Source organism: Pleuronectes platessa, chromosome 8, assembly GCF_947347685.1.
Source record: "Pleuronectes platessa chromosome 8, fPlePla1.1, whole genome shotgun sequence".
Classification (NCBI taxonomy): domain Eukaryota; kingdom Metazoa; phylum Chordata; class Actinopteri; order Pleuronectiformes; family Pleuronectidae; genus Pleuronectes; species Pleuronectes platessa.
The window spans coordinates 19,119,742-19,136,852 of NC_070633.1; the positions used below are offsets into that span (position 1 = coordinate 19,119,742).

General features: G+C 43.7%; 2 protein-coding genes and 1 long non-coding RNA gene across 11 annotated transcripts in view; 2 read left to right on the forward strand and 1 right to left on the reverse strand.

Moving 5' to 3' along the window:
• The window catches only part of LOC128445683 (uncharacterized), a 7,783-nt gene extending 5,061 nt beyond the window's left edge, over positions 1-2,722 (reverse strand). The window contains exon 1 of one of the 3 annotated variants that reach the window (XM_053428464.1): positions 2,463-2,722. The gene's annotated coding sequence lies outside the window, so the exon portion shown is untranslated. The remainder of the gene's footprint in view (positions 1-2,462) is intronic. The other 2 variants (XM_053428463.1, XM_053428462.1) reach the window with 2 other exon arrangements.
• On the forward strand, positions 681-10,635 carry rgs14b (regulator of G protein signaling 14b). Of its 7 annotated transcripts, none has more exons than XM_053428454.1 (15): positions 681-817; positions 3,070-3,091; positions 3,250-3,401; positions 3,486-3,578; positions 4,150-4,293; positions 4,381-4,548; positions 4,642-4,723; positions 4,834-4,934; positions 5,050-5,289; positions 5,772-5,848; positions 6,134-6,260; positions 6,683-6,764; positions 7,995-8,047; positions 8,493-8,616; positions 9,625-10,635. In XM_053428454.1, exons 1-15 carry the CDS (start codon positions 773-775, stop codon positions 9,903-9,905), a joined length of 1,791 nt encoding a protein of 596 aa, XP_053284429.1. In that variant the 5' UTR covers positions 681-772; the 3' UTR covers positions 9,906-10,635. The 7 variants fall into 7 exon arrangements, with proteins under 7 accessions (XP_053284429.1, XP_053284430.1, XP_053284432.1 ...); XM_053428455.1 differs by having other exon boundaries at positions 8,493-8,595; XM_053428457.1 differs by having other exon boundaries at positions 8,523-8,616.
• A 900-nt stretch (positions 10,636-11,535) lies between these two features.
• Positions 11,536-16,843, forward strand: LOC128445684 (uncharacterized). The gene is made up of 4 exons (XR_008339489.1): positions 11,536-15,794; positions 15,868-15,945; positions 16,033-16,086; positions 16,432-16,843. It is a non-coding gene; the product is annotated as an uncharacterized LOC128445684 (long non-coding RNA).
• The last annotated feature ends 268 nt before the right edge of the window (positions 16,844-17,111 follow it).

A 17,111-nucleotide genomic window follows, 5' to 3' on the forward strand; every position in this document is an offset into this window, starting at 1 on the left:
TTATTTGTTGATACTTAACAATGTAAAATTAAATATTAATTTATATCTACATTTTATTTAATTCGATTATATTTTTAATAGTTTTTCATCTGTTAGTTTTGGTTTCGTACATGTGGTTGTATATTATTGTTGTATGTGATGTATTGGTGTTGTTGGTCGGTACATAGGCCTAAAGTGTGTCAAGGTTTAGTTCCTGTCATGTGTAAATAAAAAAAAAAAAATCTGATAATTGTTAGCTGAAAAGTTGAAATGACTCGTACGTCTTTCAGAAGTTTAGCAACGTTTCAACAAAAACCATAAATTTGACTTTATTCTAACTTTCTTGAAAATACTGCATCACATGATTTTAGAGGTTTTATGCTTAAATCTCAGAGATTTCCTCGACACGTGCACGTTTCAGAACGTCCCGGACGCAGAAGAGTAATTGTAAATCTCCTGCTGACAGTGATTCCCGGTTTAAAGCTGCACCGAGTGACTCTTGCAGTGCATCAAAAGCACAATGAGCACATCTGCCTGGACCGTGTTCCCACATCAGAGTATTTCTCAAGACGTAGGCTGAGAACAGTTTGATCGGGGTAACCGTACTTCCTCTTTTGCGGCTTGTTGCTATGGCAAGACTTCCCTTACAGGCAGGAAGTAACACAAAGTGATGAGTTTTTTGAGTGTGTGTATGAAGATTGTGCATCATCTTTGGGTGGAGCACTCTGCTGTGTCCCCTGAGAGTGTGCACGTCGCACAGGAGCTCAGCTCGTGGTCTGGTGTCTGGGCCGTCATGGCGAAGAACAGCAACGCTCAGAGGATTCCTGTCGGCCACATGGTGAGCTGGAACTGGTCTTTGTCTGGATGGGTTTGGTTCTGCAGCTGCTCCTGCTGGATCCAATTCATCCATTTTACAATACAAGACGTTTTATCAGCCTCGACATAGTGGAGCTTTAGAAGTGTGAGTGTGTAAAGTCAAAGGGGAATGAGCTGGTGTCGGGTGTGTATACTTGTAATGAACAGGAATGTCTTACAAAAGTCTTTTCAAAGGTACTTTCTCAATCTGTCTTTCTGACACTATCGAGCTGAGATCCAGGTCTGAGTGCAGACTGTGTGACGGTGGTGTATTCTTGTGGTGGCTTGTCAAATCCAGTTACCACCTATCAGCGGTGCCAGAACCAATGAAGCGTTATGGCTGCAGTCGGTAGCTACTGAGTCAGTCACAGTAAATGAGCCATCCCACTACGTCAAGCTGTCAGGTGGAGGCCGAGCTGGCTCCGGGCCACTTAACATTACACCATTAGGTTTCTTGAAAGGGTTTAACTCAAAGTCAAAAGGTGAGAGATGTATTTCTCATAAAAGGTGGAGAAAACACAGATGTTCCAATGATCAATCACACAGAACATGTTTGCTTATCTTCTGCGGGGAATCCTACTCCTGTCATATTCTCTGTTGTTAACTGCTCAATGGTCTGAAATGATATATTATACAGAACTTTTCTAGTCTTGATAATCATTCAAAGTGCTTATACTGTACAGAGCTGCCCATTCACACACACATTCAAACAGTGCATCTACGTGCAGCACTTTCTCACACACAGTCGGTGCAGCCATCAGGGGCAATTTGGGTTTCAGTGTCTTGCCCTAGGACACTTTGGCAAGCAGAATGGGGGAGACCGGAATCAAACCAACTTCCGGTTAACGGGTGACCCTCTCTACCTCCTGAACCAAGGCATCCCCAGACTGAAAGGTGCATGACTATAGGACCTTTCAGAACGTTTTGTAGCGTCATTCCTGTACTTAGCTAAACTCGGGCCTTAGTCCAACAAAGAGTTCAGACGACAAAACTTTCAACTTTGATTGCAAGGAATTCTGCGTTACTTCAAAAACCCAGAGCTAGATTTGGCCTTTGGCTTTGACCAGTTTTTTTGTGTGACATGAGCTGATGCTGAGAGAGACACACACGTTTTAACAACCCAACACGTATCTGTCAGTATGACTCAGCAATAGATTCTGGCTAAAGCTAAAATTTTGTTGAAAACCATGACTCGCATTTCGGGCAAATTCAAATCAAGAAAGCTGCATGTCCATGTTTGACAGCGGAGCCTAGTCGAGCTCAGCTCACTGGAGAATGAATATGTAGAATGAAAATAAAACCAAGATGAACCAACAGAAGAGTTAAGTCAGCTGAAGTTTAATTTAACATTTAAACGACTTGTGAGGCAACATTGACGAAAGTAGAACGTTGCGAGTTTGACAAACAGAGTGTTACTTCCTACTTTATTTTTACCAACGTTTACCCCTGTTGTGTACTCGGCAGAAGTAACACATTCACACACATACGCACACGCAGGTTTGTGCCGCTTTCTTCATGAGGACTTTGCATTGACTTCCATTCATTGTGGACAGCCAAACCAATACCTCCCGACCGCAACTATTCTGAATCCATACCTAACCTTAACCTCACCACAATGCACTACTTACCACAAATCTTACCCAGGAGCTCAGAAATTATGATTCGCTTCATTAGAACCAGGCCTCAGTCCCCATGTGGTCTACCAATCCGAACAGGGCCAGTGTTCATGTTAGTCCGGGTCCTTTTGAGTTAGCAAATATAAGTTTAAACTGATACAGTTAACCTGCTGGTCGGATATCCGTCCCTGTTGGGGGACAGATCTGTACTTTGGTTCATCTCACACTCATTTGTGAAGAGAATGTTATGTGCTCTGAAAGCTGAATGACTTATTTTCTTCAGTGTCACAACCACTTCCTGTGAGAACAGCCCGGCCTGATTGCACTGAACCACTCTACAAAAAAACATGCAGCTGCTGTTAACTTTTCACTTCCTTAATGTCAGCCTCTGTGCTTTGAATACATGTGACTGATTGGTTATATTATTATGAATTTACATTTACTGTTTTTATGATTTTCAGTCAATAGTCAAGTGACTGTTGAACTGAGAGGAAAGTTTCTTTGGATGTACAGGAAATTGTCACGTTACACCAGCAGCCACTCGTCCATGACGACCTGTATTCAGTCTGATCAGATGTTTTAATTTGTGTTAAGTGTTCTTTTATCTCTGTCTTCACAGAGCCAGGCGGTGTCAGACGGAGGTAAGCGTGAACTGCCGACGTGCACACTGGCAATCCTGTATTTCTACAATCTGAACATGTCCATGCACGACAGATGAAGATATCTGATTCAGTCTCATTCTTGGTCATGCTTCCCCTTGCTGATAGCTGGGTGTGTTTTGTGCCTGGATGTGTTGTAGAGCTGAACATGTCTGCACGGAGCTGTGGAGGCAGCAGCTCCAGTCTCCCGGGGACTCCGGGCGGAGAGGCCGGCCCGGCCAACGGCGTGCTGAGCTGGGCCGTTTCGTTTGAGAAGCTGCTGGACGACCCGTCCGGTGTCCGTAACTTCACGGTGAGGTTCACCCGACACGCGTACAAGCTTTCCAATGACCCCTCACTAGAGGTGTGTGTTCATGCAGTGTGTGTTTCTCCACAGGCCTTCTTGAGGTCTGAGGTGAGTGCAGAGAACATTTTATTCTGGCAAGCTTGTGAAAAGTTCAGGAAGACACCACCCACCTCATTGGACAAGGTAGGTGGCGCTTTTTTTTTACAACCATTTGCGTTGTTTGATAAATATTCCTGTGTTTTTTATTTTAGACAAGAAGTTGATTATTTACAGTGACTATAAACTGAGCTGCTCTGTTCCTCTAAACAAATCCATGTAGGTATCTGCAGCCACAATGTGTGATTGAATGATGTTAACAATGATTACGCAGCTTTTTCCACAACAGATACATTTCCTGTTGACGTCAGTGATATGAAGCTGTTTGAGACAAAAACCTCTGCAGCAGCATCTCAAATAAAAGTAGCATAAAAGCTTCCATCAACTCTTGTGCTGCCATTTCTCATTTCTCTGAGAAACGAATCAAATTTGAGTTCCTTATTGATTGCATGACTTCCAGTGGATGAATGGAAAGAGTGGATTTCATTGTTATTGGTGCAGGATGTAAAAAAAAACTCAAAACGGAAGACACCAACCAAATGAAAACAGTCAGTCAGATGAAATCGAAAGGGAAACTGTGTCACTCAGGCAAAAACTATCAAACAAAGTCTAGGTATCAAGAGGATGATTTGGTCTTAGAGCTCTGTTGCCTTTCCAGCTGAAAACAGCGGCCCGCTCCATCTACAACACCTACCTGTCCCCCAGCGCTCCCTACTCGGTGAACATCGATGACACCGCCAGGACGGAGGAGAAGGACCTGGAGCAGCCCACACCCGACATGTTTAACAAGGCCCAAGCACAGGTCTGTTTCAGAGTCCGTTCTTAGCACAGTAACCCAGTGCTGGTGCCTCGGCTGACCACTTGTACCACTGTCCCTGCTCTGCGTCAGATATTCAAGCTGATGAAGATGGACAGCTACAGGCGCTTCGTGCGTTCTCCTCTGTACCACAGCTGCACCCTGGGAGGAAATCTTCATCCTCAGCCCTCCAATGAGCCGCTCCGCCTGGGATCCTGCGAGGACATGGCCACAAGAAGCCCCTCGTTCAGTGACCCAAAGGTAGATGGCTGAGGAGAAAAATGGCCAGGGAGTGGGGGGGGGGAAAACAATTTTTGTTCTTAATTTTGCTGAAAGAACTTGTGTCTCAAACAGAACAAGAAGTCAGACTTTCACAGTTTGCCGGGGGGCTGGTCTGTCTCAGAGAAACCGCGACAAAATGGAGGATCCTGGGGAGGTACAGTTCCTGTCGAGTGACGACCAGTGGGCATCTGTGCTTAGGCCTCAATTCCCGTCCTGTGACTTTATTCCTGGCTGATTTCTATTTCTTGCCATCAATTCCAATAGATGCATCCAGCACACAGGGTGCAGGCTCCCGGAAGGAATCTCATGTGTCGGCCGTATCAACCAGCAGCGTGGAGCTTGGTTCCCTCTGCAGGCAGATGGAGGTCAGTGCAGTGGCAATGGGTTTGTGGTTTGTTCTGTAGCTGAAGCTGGTTTCTGTGAAATTGGTTATAGACAGAGAGGCACACATGAATGTATATGTAAAATGTCTTACTCTAGGTCACTTCCTCTCTTCCCTCTCTGGAGAACAACAAATCAAGTCCCCGCTCTGCAGCCAAGGGAGGTGGGAGTCGGATAGAGGTGCAAGGGGGCTACTGCTGTGTCTACCTGCCCGATGGCAGTGCCTCCCTGGCCCCCACGCGGAACGGCCTACCCATCAAAGACATGCTGGCCAGCCTGTGTGAAAAGAGAGGCTTCCCACTGAAGGATGTCATCATCTACCTTCACGAGAGGGACAAGGTGAGTGGCCGGTCACAGCTTTGAAGATCCACTGTGAACGATTGGGGCGAAAGGGATCTATTGGTATGAATTGCCTTTAAAATAGGTTTAATAAAGTGTTTTCATCTAAATAGTTTTAATTTGGGGGCTTCATATTTAAATACTTTATATTTAGATCAGGAGCGGGTCTTCTCTACGGAGGCCACCATGTTTTTTTTACAGTAGCCCAGACTGGACAAACTAAACACCTTTTTTGAGTTTTTATGACAAGTGAAAGCTACCATAGGTTCTCTTTCATGTTTGGAAGGGGAGGGGGGTGAGGGGTATTCAGCTGCAACACGAAACCTCACCACTAGAAATATAGACTATGCCCTTCCTGTCCCAACATCCATCCCTCAAACCTACTTTTCACGTTGGACTATATGTCTAACTCAAGTGTCCCAGGTTGGAGCTGTCCTCTGTGACGTCTCTCTGTCTGTAACATCGTTGCTCTGTCTCTGCAGCAGCCCTTATCTCTGGACCAGGACTGCTCCGTGCTGAGGGATCAGCAGGTCTCCCTCGAGCTCAGGGTGATGTTTGCGTGAGTCAAATGTGTCACTTCCTTTGCTTCCTTTTTTTTTTCTGTCTGAGCCTCGCAGGGTTTCACACATCCCTCACTACAGCACGTCACTCGTCACCATGTTGGAGGGAAGTCCCTGTGTTCACACCGGTTCTAGAGAAGTTTGGCTCACTGGCCTAAATTTGATTTGAGTCATCATTTGCACTATATGCAATTAGAGACGTTTCTGCGGCAAATCATATTTGGATTTCCTGCTGAGATAACATTGGGTGTGGGATTTATCTGACTTGTCAATGCATGTTTCAGGCTGGAGATCGCCTTCACTGGTAAGACAGTGGGGATCATGGCGAAGTCCAGTAAGACGCTGCAGGACGCCCTCTCTGTGGTGATGCAGAAGCACGACCTCAAGCCACAAGAGGCTCTCGTCACCATGGTGAGTGTGTTTCCAATGAATGAGACATAATATGCAGCCTGTTCCCCAGATAATTACTTTCCTCAATTATACAGGAAGGAGCATTTTTTTAAAAGCTCATGAATAGACACGTAATGATACAAGCATGTTAGAGAAGTTATTAACAAGTATAAGTAATTCACATCGATGACTCACGACCATGTCTCATATTTTTGTCTGTCCCATCAGCAGAACACATATTATATTACAGATATTTCTATCAAATCTGTAATATAATTTGATTACTGAAAGTAGAATGTGTAAAACCATTTAGTTTTTGGCCTAAGTAATTAGATGACATCATTTTAGTAATGAGGTGGATCTTGATCTTCACAAAACTCTGCAGCTCATTGTGTGTCAGCCCAACTGAACCCTTTCATGTTTTATCTCTTCTCTGTTTGAAGGTTGGAAGCGATGAACCTGTGAACATGAGCAGCTCCGTGTTCCGATTGGCCAATAAGACGCTGCGACTGGACAAATCCAAAGGTTAATGTTCTTGTCAACTTAAAACAAAACTGTTTTACTTTGATGTAAACTAGAAAGAACTAGAATATCAGCAGAGCACACACCTCCTCCGAGGCTCAGCAGCCCCCTTAAATCCAATCAAGTTGCACCAAATTTCACACACCCATAGATATAAGTTTACTACATGTGCCGGATAATTTTTTTTATTTTCATCAAGACCCATGAATTATTCTTGGTAAATTGATGAAAATGTTGAAAAAAGTCTATCTTGCAATATTAAAGAAACAAATCCTGGTTCCACCCGCTCATCCTGATACAGTTTAAAGCTTTCTTCCCTGACCCTGTTTGGGTTTTTATTTGGAACAGCACCAAGTTACACACTCATGAATCAGTCCACTAAATGTGTCTGATATTTGTTTTATTGATATTCATAAATCACTCACTAAAAATATTACAAAAACTGATGAAGATTTTCCGAGACCTGCAGCAAAACTTACCAGGTTCTTCCTCGGATCGTGCCCCACCTGTCCAAAACATTTCATTGTGTCCTGTTTGCTTCATTGGCTCCCACTGCTCTTCAAAGCAGAGGATTAAATAAACTCTGGCCAATGAGTAAAAGAGGACAACATGATGAGGCACATACTATCTTTCAATCCATGGTAGCTTTTTGTTTGTTTGTGGTTGACCTGAGGGATTACACTTTGTGTGACCTCTTCTGAATACTGTCTGAACCCTGCCTGGGCCTTCTACTCGTTTAATGGATACACTGTGTGGGATGAGAGTGACTGAAGTGTTTCTGCATGTTTAGCGGGGAAGAAGAGAAATTCCTGTCATGTCCACTTCACTACCCTGGTTGTTTTTTTCTTCTTTCCCTCTGCGTCACTGCCTGCACGTTCCTCTCTTCCTGCTCTGATTTCTTTGTGTGTTGCTTTTTTTTTTGTCCTTTCGTTCTTCTCTGTGGGTTGAAATGTCAGAGACCATTTTGTTTGTTGAGAGCCGTGTCACTTCGAGTTCACTCCCCCGACCGCTGAGAGACCAGGACCGACTTCACTCCGGATCAGTGCCCCCCCGCCTCACATCCGCAGCACTGAGAGAGGAGAGGGGCTGAATTGCACCAGTTACATGCTAGTCAAGATTATTTTTATTTGGCTAATGTCTGTTTAAGTTCCATACCATCATCACATGACCACTGAGGAGTTTCTGTACCAGGACAAGCAAAACTCATTCAGTGTATTTATGTGGTTTAAACAGGAAAAGAGCAGAGCAACATTTCCAGGGGCAGTGGTTCAGCTGTAGCCACACAGGTGAGGCTGCTGTGATGTTTTGTTTATTATTAATATTACTATTACCTAAATAAAGATAATGAAGATTATCATCTTAATACCAAGGCTGTGTGAAGACGGGACAATAACCCTCATTATAATTTATACGACACCTTTTGAGTTTTTATAACAACTGAAAGCTAGCACATGTTTGGGAGGGGAGGGTGAGGTGAGGGGTATTCAGCTGCATAATGCAACTTCACCACTAGATGTCACTAAATTCTGCACACTGAACCTTTAAATCTGAATGCTGACAATATATACAGTGCACTATAGTGTTTTTTTTAGTTTTTTTTTTACGAAGCTTAATGCTTAGACGTCACCAATTCTCTGCAGTAAGAAGTTTAAATATTGTGTTTGTTTATATTTGTAGAATTCATATTAGTCTCTTGGATTTAAACCTTGTGAAATGTTGTTCTATATGTAGACAATGCTGGAATCTGTTCTGGTCCTGCAGGCAGGAGCGGTGAGCGGAGGTGACGTGCAGGCCAGATCAACGACAGACCGAGTCAGGACTCAGCCCAAGCCCAGTAAGAACCGCGAGATGGATGGTAGGACGCTCAGCAGTAGCAAGGATGATTGGGCAATATGGCAGCAAGTATTGAAAGATGATCAAAACAAAATACAACCCCTCGATGAGGTGGCCATAACTATATAGAATATATAGGTTTCAATCAATCAATGTGGTGAAAAAATCTGGTTTTCAGTTTGAGCTTGGAAATGTCTTCTTAACCTTGGATAAAATTTGATCCTACAACACAAAAGAAGTGCACACTGCTCAAATGTTTTTTCTTATTTACAAAGCAGTCTCACCACAAAGTGCATTTAAAAGCTGCAGTTCTTTCATCACATGTTTTTCAGCAGATTACAGCCGAACAGAATGGAATCACTGGAGCGCATATACCTCTGTCAAGACCCAACAGTCCCCTTATGACAGCACGTTTAAATTCACCAGATCAAGGTTTTGATTTGGATCTTAACCAAATTGCACACACTCATAAATATCAGTCCCTTAAACGTGCTTGATTTTTTCAAGATCCATGAATTATTCTCTGAGAAATCATCAAAAATGTGGAAAAAGGTGCCAAAAATTGCAATGTTAAAGAAAGTGGGAAAAACAAATCTTAAATCCAGCTCTGGATTCAGATCCACACCGAAATTTTGATTTGTTCTCTCTCTTGACCCATTAAACATTTCTATCCATCAAGTTTTATAGTAATTTGTTAAATTTGAAAATATATATATATATTTATAATCTACTTAATTGAACAAGTGGTGAGACCGTTTGTCAGATTCTTTTATCAAAAGTCATCAAAGAACTTAAAGTATTAAAATGATATACATAAAACAATATTGCAACTTAATCTTTATCAATAAAGATTGTACCCATATCACCCAACCCTAGTATCTAGTCAGGACAGAGGTTTTAGTTCTTACATGGAACCTTATTTTTCTGAAAGTTTTCAGCTTACTACAACATGTTCTCATCTACAAAATTGGAATACCTCAGGCTCATTAAGATAAATGTTGGGATGATCTTGATATTCCGTCTGCGTCAGGGTTTCTGGACATGCTGACGAGAGCTCAGTGCAGGGTGGACGACCAGCGGGGCCTCCTGACCAAAGCGCAGCTACAGGTGCCGCTGTTTCTGCAGCTGCCCTCAGACCAGGGGCCCAACATGGAGTCGAAGGAGCGCGGTGCAACCAGCTCCCCCGCTGCAGAGCCCGGAGAGAAATCGGGGAACAAGACGTCCCTGCCTCCGCATCCACCCGGAGCAGCCAAGGGAGTCCCTGAATCTGCTGAATCTGAATCGAAAGACTGCAGAGAAACTGAAGTTTGAAAAACATCCATGTGTTGGGATGGACTCAGACAACGTTGGCAATCACAGAAAACAAACAAATTTGAGTCCCAACTTGTTAAGCACTTTTTATGACTGTTTGCGTATAAGCTCTGAGACAGCAGTGAGCTACCAGCTCTGCTGCTGATGTCGGCCTCATGAGGAAGAAGAGATCATGGAAAGCATTTATAGTGTCATCTTAAAACACTACACACCCTGATGGGGTATGTATGCTATGAATTGTTTGATGCGACCCCTAAATGTAAGAAAACAAGTTAAGTCTCAAGATTCACCCTGATAACAGAGTGTCTGAATAGTGTTCCTATGATATTTAATGCTGTACAATGTGAGTTTGTTTCTTCCAGCTTTTCTCCAAACTCTAAGCTAAAACATGTTTCTGTGCAGGAACCGGTGAATGTCCAGATGGGCCTTTTTGAAGTGTGTTTTCTTAATTTAATATTTTTGTAATGCTTTTACAGCTTTTAATATTTAGAATTGTTGTTTTCATATTGTGTGCCTATACTTGCGATTGTGGAATGTATGTTTGCGCTACTGGTTTGCAGTGATGGCACTTCATGAAGCCCTGGTCAAGACCTGTTTTCCTGTCACTTTATATTCTACTGTACATCAGGGTCCAGATCTGTTTATGAGTAAAGTGATCTTAGAGAGAGTGAGTCCGATAAATATCACAGGGTGTATGCGAAGAATTAAAATGTTTCATGATGGAACGTGATCCTTTTTGTCCGTGTTTGCAGTTCGGGGAGGGAAAACGTTTCTTTCACCTTTTTATAGCCTCAGACAGGACCTTTATTTTGACACTGAGGTCAGGTTCTGGTTTGATAAATGTTATGTGATTTGATTTCATACAAAGTGCAGCCGGAGCCCAATGACCCAGTGGACTGGCTGTATGAGTCATGCAGTGTCAGACGAGTCCGTACAGTTGTAACCCTCTTCAATTGATTACGTGCTTCCATGTGCCTCCTTCACTTGAGTCTTGTCATGAACTTATGTCATTTCTGCACAGTGATGGGGACCATTGCAGCCCTCTGATTGGCTCTTTGCGATCAGTTTTTGGCCAATGACTTGCCTCTTGTGTCTGCAGACTTGTTGCTGGCAGGTGTTTTCCAGTTGAGGAGTCTGAGAGGACTATTATGGGGGAAGTGTTTAGCCATTGTGTGGGTTACAAAACAAATTAGCTGAGTCATAGATGGATTATTCCCCATGGATGATGTCAGCAGCATCCATATTTCCCAAAAGGCATGTGACTCGCCCACCTTGTCTGTATCAGCTTGTAATAGTCACTGAAGTTATTAACCTGAAACAAAGAACAAAGCTGTATGTGGACGCATCAATGTGCAGAGTTCAATACCTGTTTGTCCTTCCCACTGCCGGGCTGATGGAGACATTGTCATGCACAGCTATGATTGGCACACCTGGTGTGTGTGTGTGTCTGGGTATGTGTGTGTGTCTGTGTGTGTGTATGAGTGGTGCGTCGGCAGACCTATGAATGGGCAGAGAGGGGTGTGCTCTCGCAGACACCATAGCAGCAGTGAGATGAGGAGTGCCGTCTACTCCACCGCACGTCTGCTGAACTGAGAGCAGGAAAGAGGGAAGACGAAGGGAGGTGAGTGGCTGAATTACCCCCTGAAGCATTTCATCAATATCATTAATCTGGGGTGATCGCTGTGCTTGTACTGTCAGTAGATGAGTGTGCCTGTCCTCTCTCCCTCTGTCACCATCATTCATCCTCCCCTCCTGTTTTCATGAAGATTGAGCTCCGGCTCTTTCTTCTTTTATTTTTTTTTTTATACCTTTTTAAAAGCAAAGTGTTCTAATGGGAGCAGTGAAAGATTCTCACCATGCCTTTGAGTGTCCTGCAGGGAGAATACACAAGTGCTGTAAAACAAAAGCCATCCATCAGATCAGTGCTCGCACGTCTACTGTGCATTGACAGATTCTGCTGAGCCGTTGAAGGACGTGGAGTTTGTGCTCAGTGTGCTGGAACTGAAAATGATAGTGCATTCATTAGCACTGTCTCAGTTATCAGATGAGAAACACATGCCTGAGCTGCGATTCAGGCTGGGAGCAGCTGTGTCGGGCGTCTCCAGACTAAATCCATCAGCCTGGGGGGGGGGCTACATTGTGTGTGTGTGTGTGTGTAAATGTGTCACACCTGAACGTGGCCGAACAGACGGCCCATCATCATCAATTACAGGACATTATGTCCTTGCCCCTGTGAGCCATCTTAATGTGCTCTCTGGACGGCGGCTGGTGCAGCTTCTGGCCACATGCACACCTCCGTGCACTGACCACCTCTGTGTGCACGTATACAACCTCTACGATTAAGCACATCCGGCACATGGGAGATCATGCGATGTTCACTATAGATATGCTGAGGCTACAATGTTAGACCAAGACTTCAGATTGACCTCCTTGACTGGAGCTACAGAGTGGACCCGACAGATTGGAAACCATCTTCAAGGTCTCCATCACTCAACCTGGGGCTTATGGGACATTTCCTGTCACTGTCATTACTGCTAGATGATCGAATGAATGGATATTGATGATCTCCAGCAGGTAGTTGTTTGATAGATGGGCAGACGTTTTGATGGCGAGGTGTAAGAAGACAGCAGGAGTTAAGATTTAGGTGTAACTTGGCTGTACTGCTCTGTCATATCTTTCCTTTTCTCATGAAAGACACACACACACACACACACACACTGAGATTAGGCTCAATAAGCTCTTATTACATTCAGCTCCTCAATTGGGGAGTTAATTAATAGTGACCCAACATTAAAACTGAGCTAATGGTCTCTGCTGCTGGATTTAAATCACAGGAGCAGAATTTCTGCTGATATGATGAGGATGTTCGCATCAGCATTATATTCACAATCTCGTAGAATAAATACTCTGTTGTTGTCGTGTGTCAGTCAGAGTGATGGGGCTGGAGGAGGAGGAGGAATGGTTTGGAAAGACTGGGAGGTAAAATATTCTTTTTGACCATCCTTGCAGAAAGAGTTGAGTAGCTTTTAAGACCAAGTCTTTTTGTTGCTTTATGTGGTCACGTCATAGCGTCTGAGCATTTTGTGCATTTTTGCGTGTTGTCGGGCGTGTCACTTGGTTGGTTTGCTCATGTGTGCTAATTGGTGGAGAAGTGATTCTCAAAGCAGCTAAGATGCATTCCCTGCAGCTTCAGCTCCTGTGTGTGTCGCCTCCATCCCTTCAGATGTAGCGTTGGGTCATTGTTGGGGTCTGCCAAGAAGGGATTTCTCATGTACGCAAAGACAGGTAGACAGTGAGAGAGAAAAACAAGGTGAGGTGAAATCATTCACTGTGAGGTAATTTCCTTGCGGGCGCTGGTCAGAGAGAGAGAGAGAGAGAGAGCACTCAGGACTCAGTGAAACCCTGCCCAGCCATCAGGGCTCAGATTAGCCTGCTCTGCTCCTCAAAGGGCTGTAATGCACATTTGAAACTAAGTGCAGGCAGAACAACAGCCTTACCCAGCCCTGGGTGTGCCAACTGAACCATCATGAATGTGGTAATAGGCCTCGTGTGAAGGAAGCGAGGACTCCAGTTGGTAAGTCCCTCTGGGTATTCAGTTGTGTCATTGAATGCGGTCCAGCAGGTAGGGTCTTGTTGGATATCACATATAATCCAATCCAACTGGGACATTCCAATGGAGTTCCCAGCAGCATCAAATATGATGCTTCCACTGACGTCAGCCGTCGCAGGGGCCGAGTGAGTTCCTGTCGATCAGCCCCCATTCATTCTTTATGAGCTGAACGCTTCCTGTGGAGCAGCGGGCTGAAGCAGGGAGCAGGGTGGTCCATGGATCCGCTTTTTGATACGTCTTTGCTCGGCAGGAGGGATCTCGAGGAATTCATATCTTGGGAAAAAATCATTTCATCATCATAGTTTCTCAGTGGGCTATAGAATACACAAAAACATACATTCCCTTCCAAGTTAGATCAATTCTGTACATTTCACCAGAAAGGTTTCCACCATAGATTGTCTATGGTGGACAGCACGTCTCTACTTCCTTCCACTTTCCACAAATAAGGCTAAAATATCCCCGATACCAACGCTGCCATCTTGGAGTCTGGGCTGGAGCCACGGTAGCGATACACGCGCTCGACCAATCGTGAGTCAGTCTCAGAAGTATCAAATAACTCCAACAACCCATGAGCATTTGTACTCATACTATCCAATCAGGGCCACCGACTCAGCGAATGCAACAATATTTAATCGGTGTATTTTAAACAGATTCATTGATTTATGCTTAAGAGTCCAAGTGTCTACTCCAATTGATTAAGCCATTAATCCCAGTTCTGTGATGTGTGCATGAGATGTTGTTAAGCACCAAACAGAGGAATTCAAAACCAGGTGGAAATGAGCTCAAAACAGCTCCTGCAGAAAAAGAGAGGATAAATCAGATTGAACAGTTTCCACACAGTCCTGATCGGGCAGATTAGGGGAGATTTTCTTTTTACTGTGATTGTGAAAATTAAATGTAAGAAATTAGGAAAAATCAGAGGCTGTGGTTTGCTTCAGGTGACTTTGCCATTATAAATAAATATGCAAATGACAATTGCATGAAAAACACAAGCAAAATCAATATTTAAAAAAGTCCTAAAACATTATTATAATCATGATGTACCATGACACAAAAAAAGAAACACCACAAGATGATCTTACAGATGGTTTCCAAACTTTCAGCGACGTCCTGTGGCCTCCACAGATGGATGGAGCTCTGGACAACAGCTCAGATCTCGTGTGGTTGATGAAGGCCGTGCTCTGTAGCTGAAAGATTAGTTAGTGCACCACGTGTTTATATTATTCAGACTTCCCGGTTATTTTGTACTGCATACCTAATTTATATAATGGCTTCATGATGAGCAACAGGTTTCAACCACATCTTCCAAATTCCCCGATGTCTCTTCTGTGATTACAGTCCCATCTGTTAGAAACCAGGCAGAATGAGAAACCAGTGAACCACCCATTTGTGTTGGATCTGATCAAACTGGTCGGGTATCAAACAGAGGCGGATATGGACAAGCACCAGTCACATCACTGGACAAATATCACTCTAATGCGACTGACCCAGACCCCGAGGTGTTTTGTCCCCGGCCGCTGAGGCTCCTGACACCAGCTGTGGATTCGACCTTTCAGTTCTGCAGGAGGTGGTTTTTGTCATTCTTCTCATTGGGGGTTGAAATCTTCTGCCTCCTTTTAGTATGTCGTTCTTTTTTTACCTCCCCCAAGGATGTTATGGTTTCACCAGCGTCTGTTTTTTTTCAGCAGGATTATGCAAAGATTACTAAAAAATTTAGTAATTCAGGAAATAATACGACTTGGGCCAAGACAGTACACGATGAATCCTGCGAGGTTCCACAGATTCGCTTTCTTTTACGTATGCCCCCTTCCTAGTGCCATGGTAGTTTTGAATATGTAATATGCCTTTACCACTGACGGAAAAACAAAACGTTGAAATCAGTTATGGGAGTCGCCATCTACTGAAAAGTAGTCAGTAGTCGCCATCTACTGAAAAGAGACCAGAACTGCAGACTCCTCAGCTCGCCTGTGACGTCTCATTGATTCGTGTCTGTCAGGAGCTCGAGATCAATCTGGGATCAGTTGAACCTCGCATTCATAACCTGGTCTGCGGCTTCACGCCAAGTACGTCCTCTCTGAGAGGCTTTGTGTGAAATGTCTGGTATTTAAATGGCGTTGTTGTACATCAACCAAACGACTGAGTAACTCCTCATTATTCTGTCTCCTGTCTTTTCAGTTTTACAGTCAGACCTTCCAAAGGACATCATCAATCTCAAAGCTCCGTCAGCACTGAACGTCTGCTGGGGAAATAATTCAGCCATGGAGCAGAAGACAAATGAGGTGAGTGGGACACTGACATGCAAAACACTGGAGTCATTCTGGCCATGTCTAACACGAGCATCCATCTCTGCAGAGTTCCAACACCACCTCTCCTCAGAAGCACATGAAGAACAGGTCCAAATCAACGGAGGAGATGCAGCAGTCGAAGAAGGTGAGCAGTGGCCCGACGTCCAGACATTCTGAGTATCTCTCGCCTCTGATCAGATCTTTATTCTGACTGTCCTGTGTAATCTCACAGGCCTTCTCCTCACAAAAATCCCTCCCAGGCAGACCAGAGCTGGACAACGTGAAGGTGAGCGTATGTCAGTGCTCGAGAAGTGTCTGTACCCCTGCCTCGCTTCCCAAAAACTCCAGAATAGATTACCAGGAATCTTGTGGTATGGCTCAGGGGAAAAATCTTTCAATTTTTGTCTGGATCTGGATCGGGGGACGTAGCCAGGAAATTCTTTTCACTTTCTTTGAAATAGCGAGATAAGACCTTTTTCCACAATTCGTTGATTTCTCAGAGAATAGTTAATAACTCTTGGATTTAAAAACATCTGGCAAGTTTAGGGGACTGATATGAGTTTGTGTCATTCGGGTTAGTTGCTATTATTGTACAGTTAAAGCATAAACACACGTGTCCCCTCTGTTGCAGGAGTGTCCCGATGGCTCGGACACACCCTCGTCCTCCACCGAAGAAAGTGATAAATAAAAAAATGGATCAGAAGGACGAAAAAGCTACAAGATCATCATACAACAACATTATACACGTATACAAATGTAAATAATGTGCACAAGGTAACATGCACAATATTGAGGTTAATAGTGAACTACATTAGAAAATCAAGGAAGTGAAGATTTGATAAAGGAAACTGTAAAAGAAAAAGGTAAATTGAACAAACACACAAACGATCCGAGACAATCGCATGTAAACAAGCCATGATGATGCTGTCTTCATTGTACTGTCAGTGTCATATACAAACCACACTGAATGTGTTTTGAGAATAAAATGATTCCTCATCTGTTCTCACTCACACCAGGAATAAACTACTGCAAAACTCAAAATACTGAAAGTGTCTGAAAGAAAGAGCATCATTTTGTAATGTGAAACTGACAAACCCACATCCTGCTGTGTGAATGTGTGTGTGCTCACCACAGTACTTTGTTTCAGAAAAGAAAACATAAGAAGACAACAAATGACTTGTTGTCTTCTTATGTTTTCTTTTATCGTCTTAAATAACTTAATTTAAGTTATTTAAGACGAAATGGAGACGATGGGGTCCTTCATCGTCTCCATGTCACGACCCCATCAGATTAACCCACTGCTCATGAAAA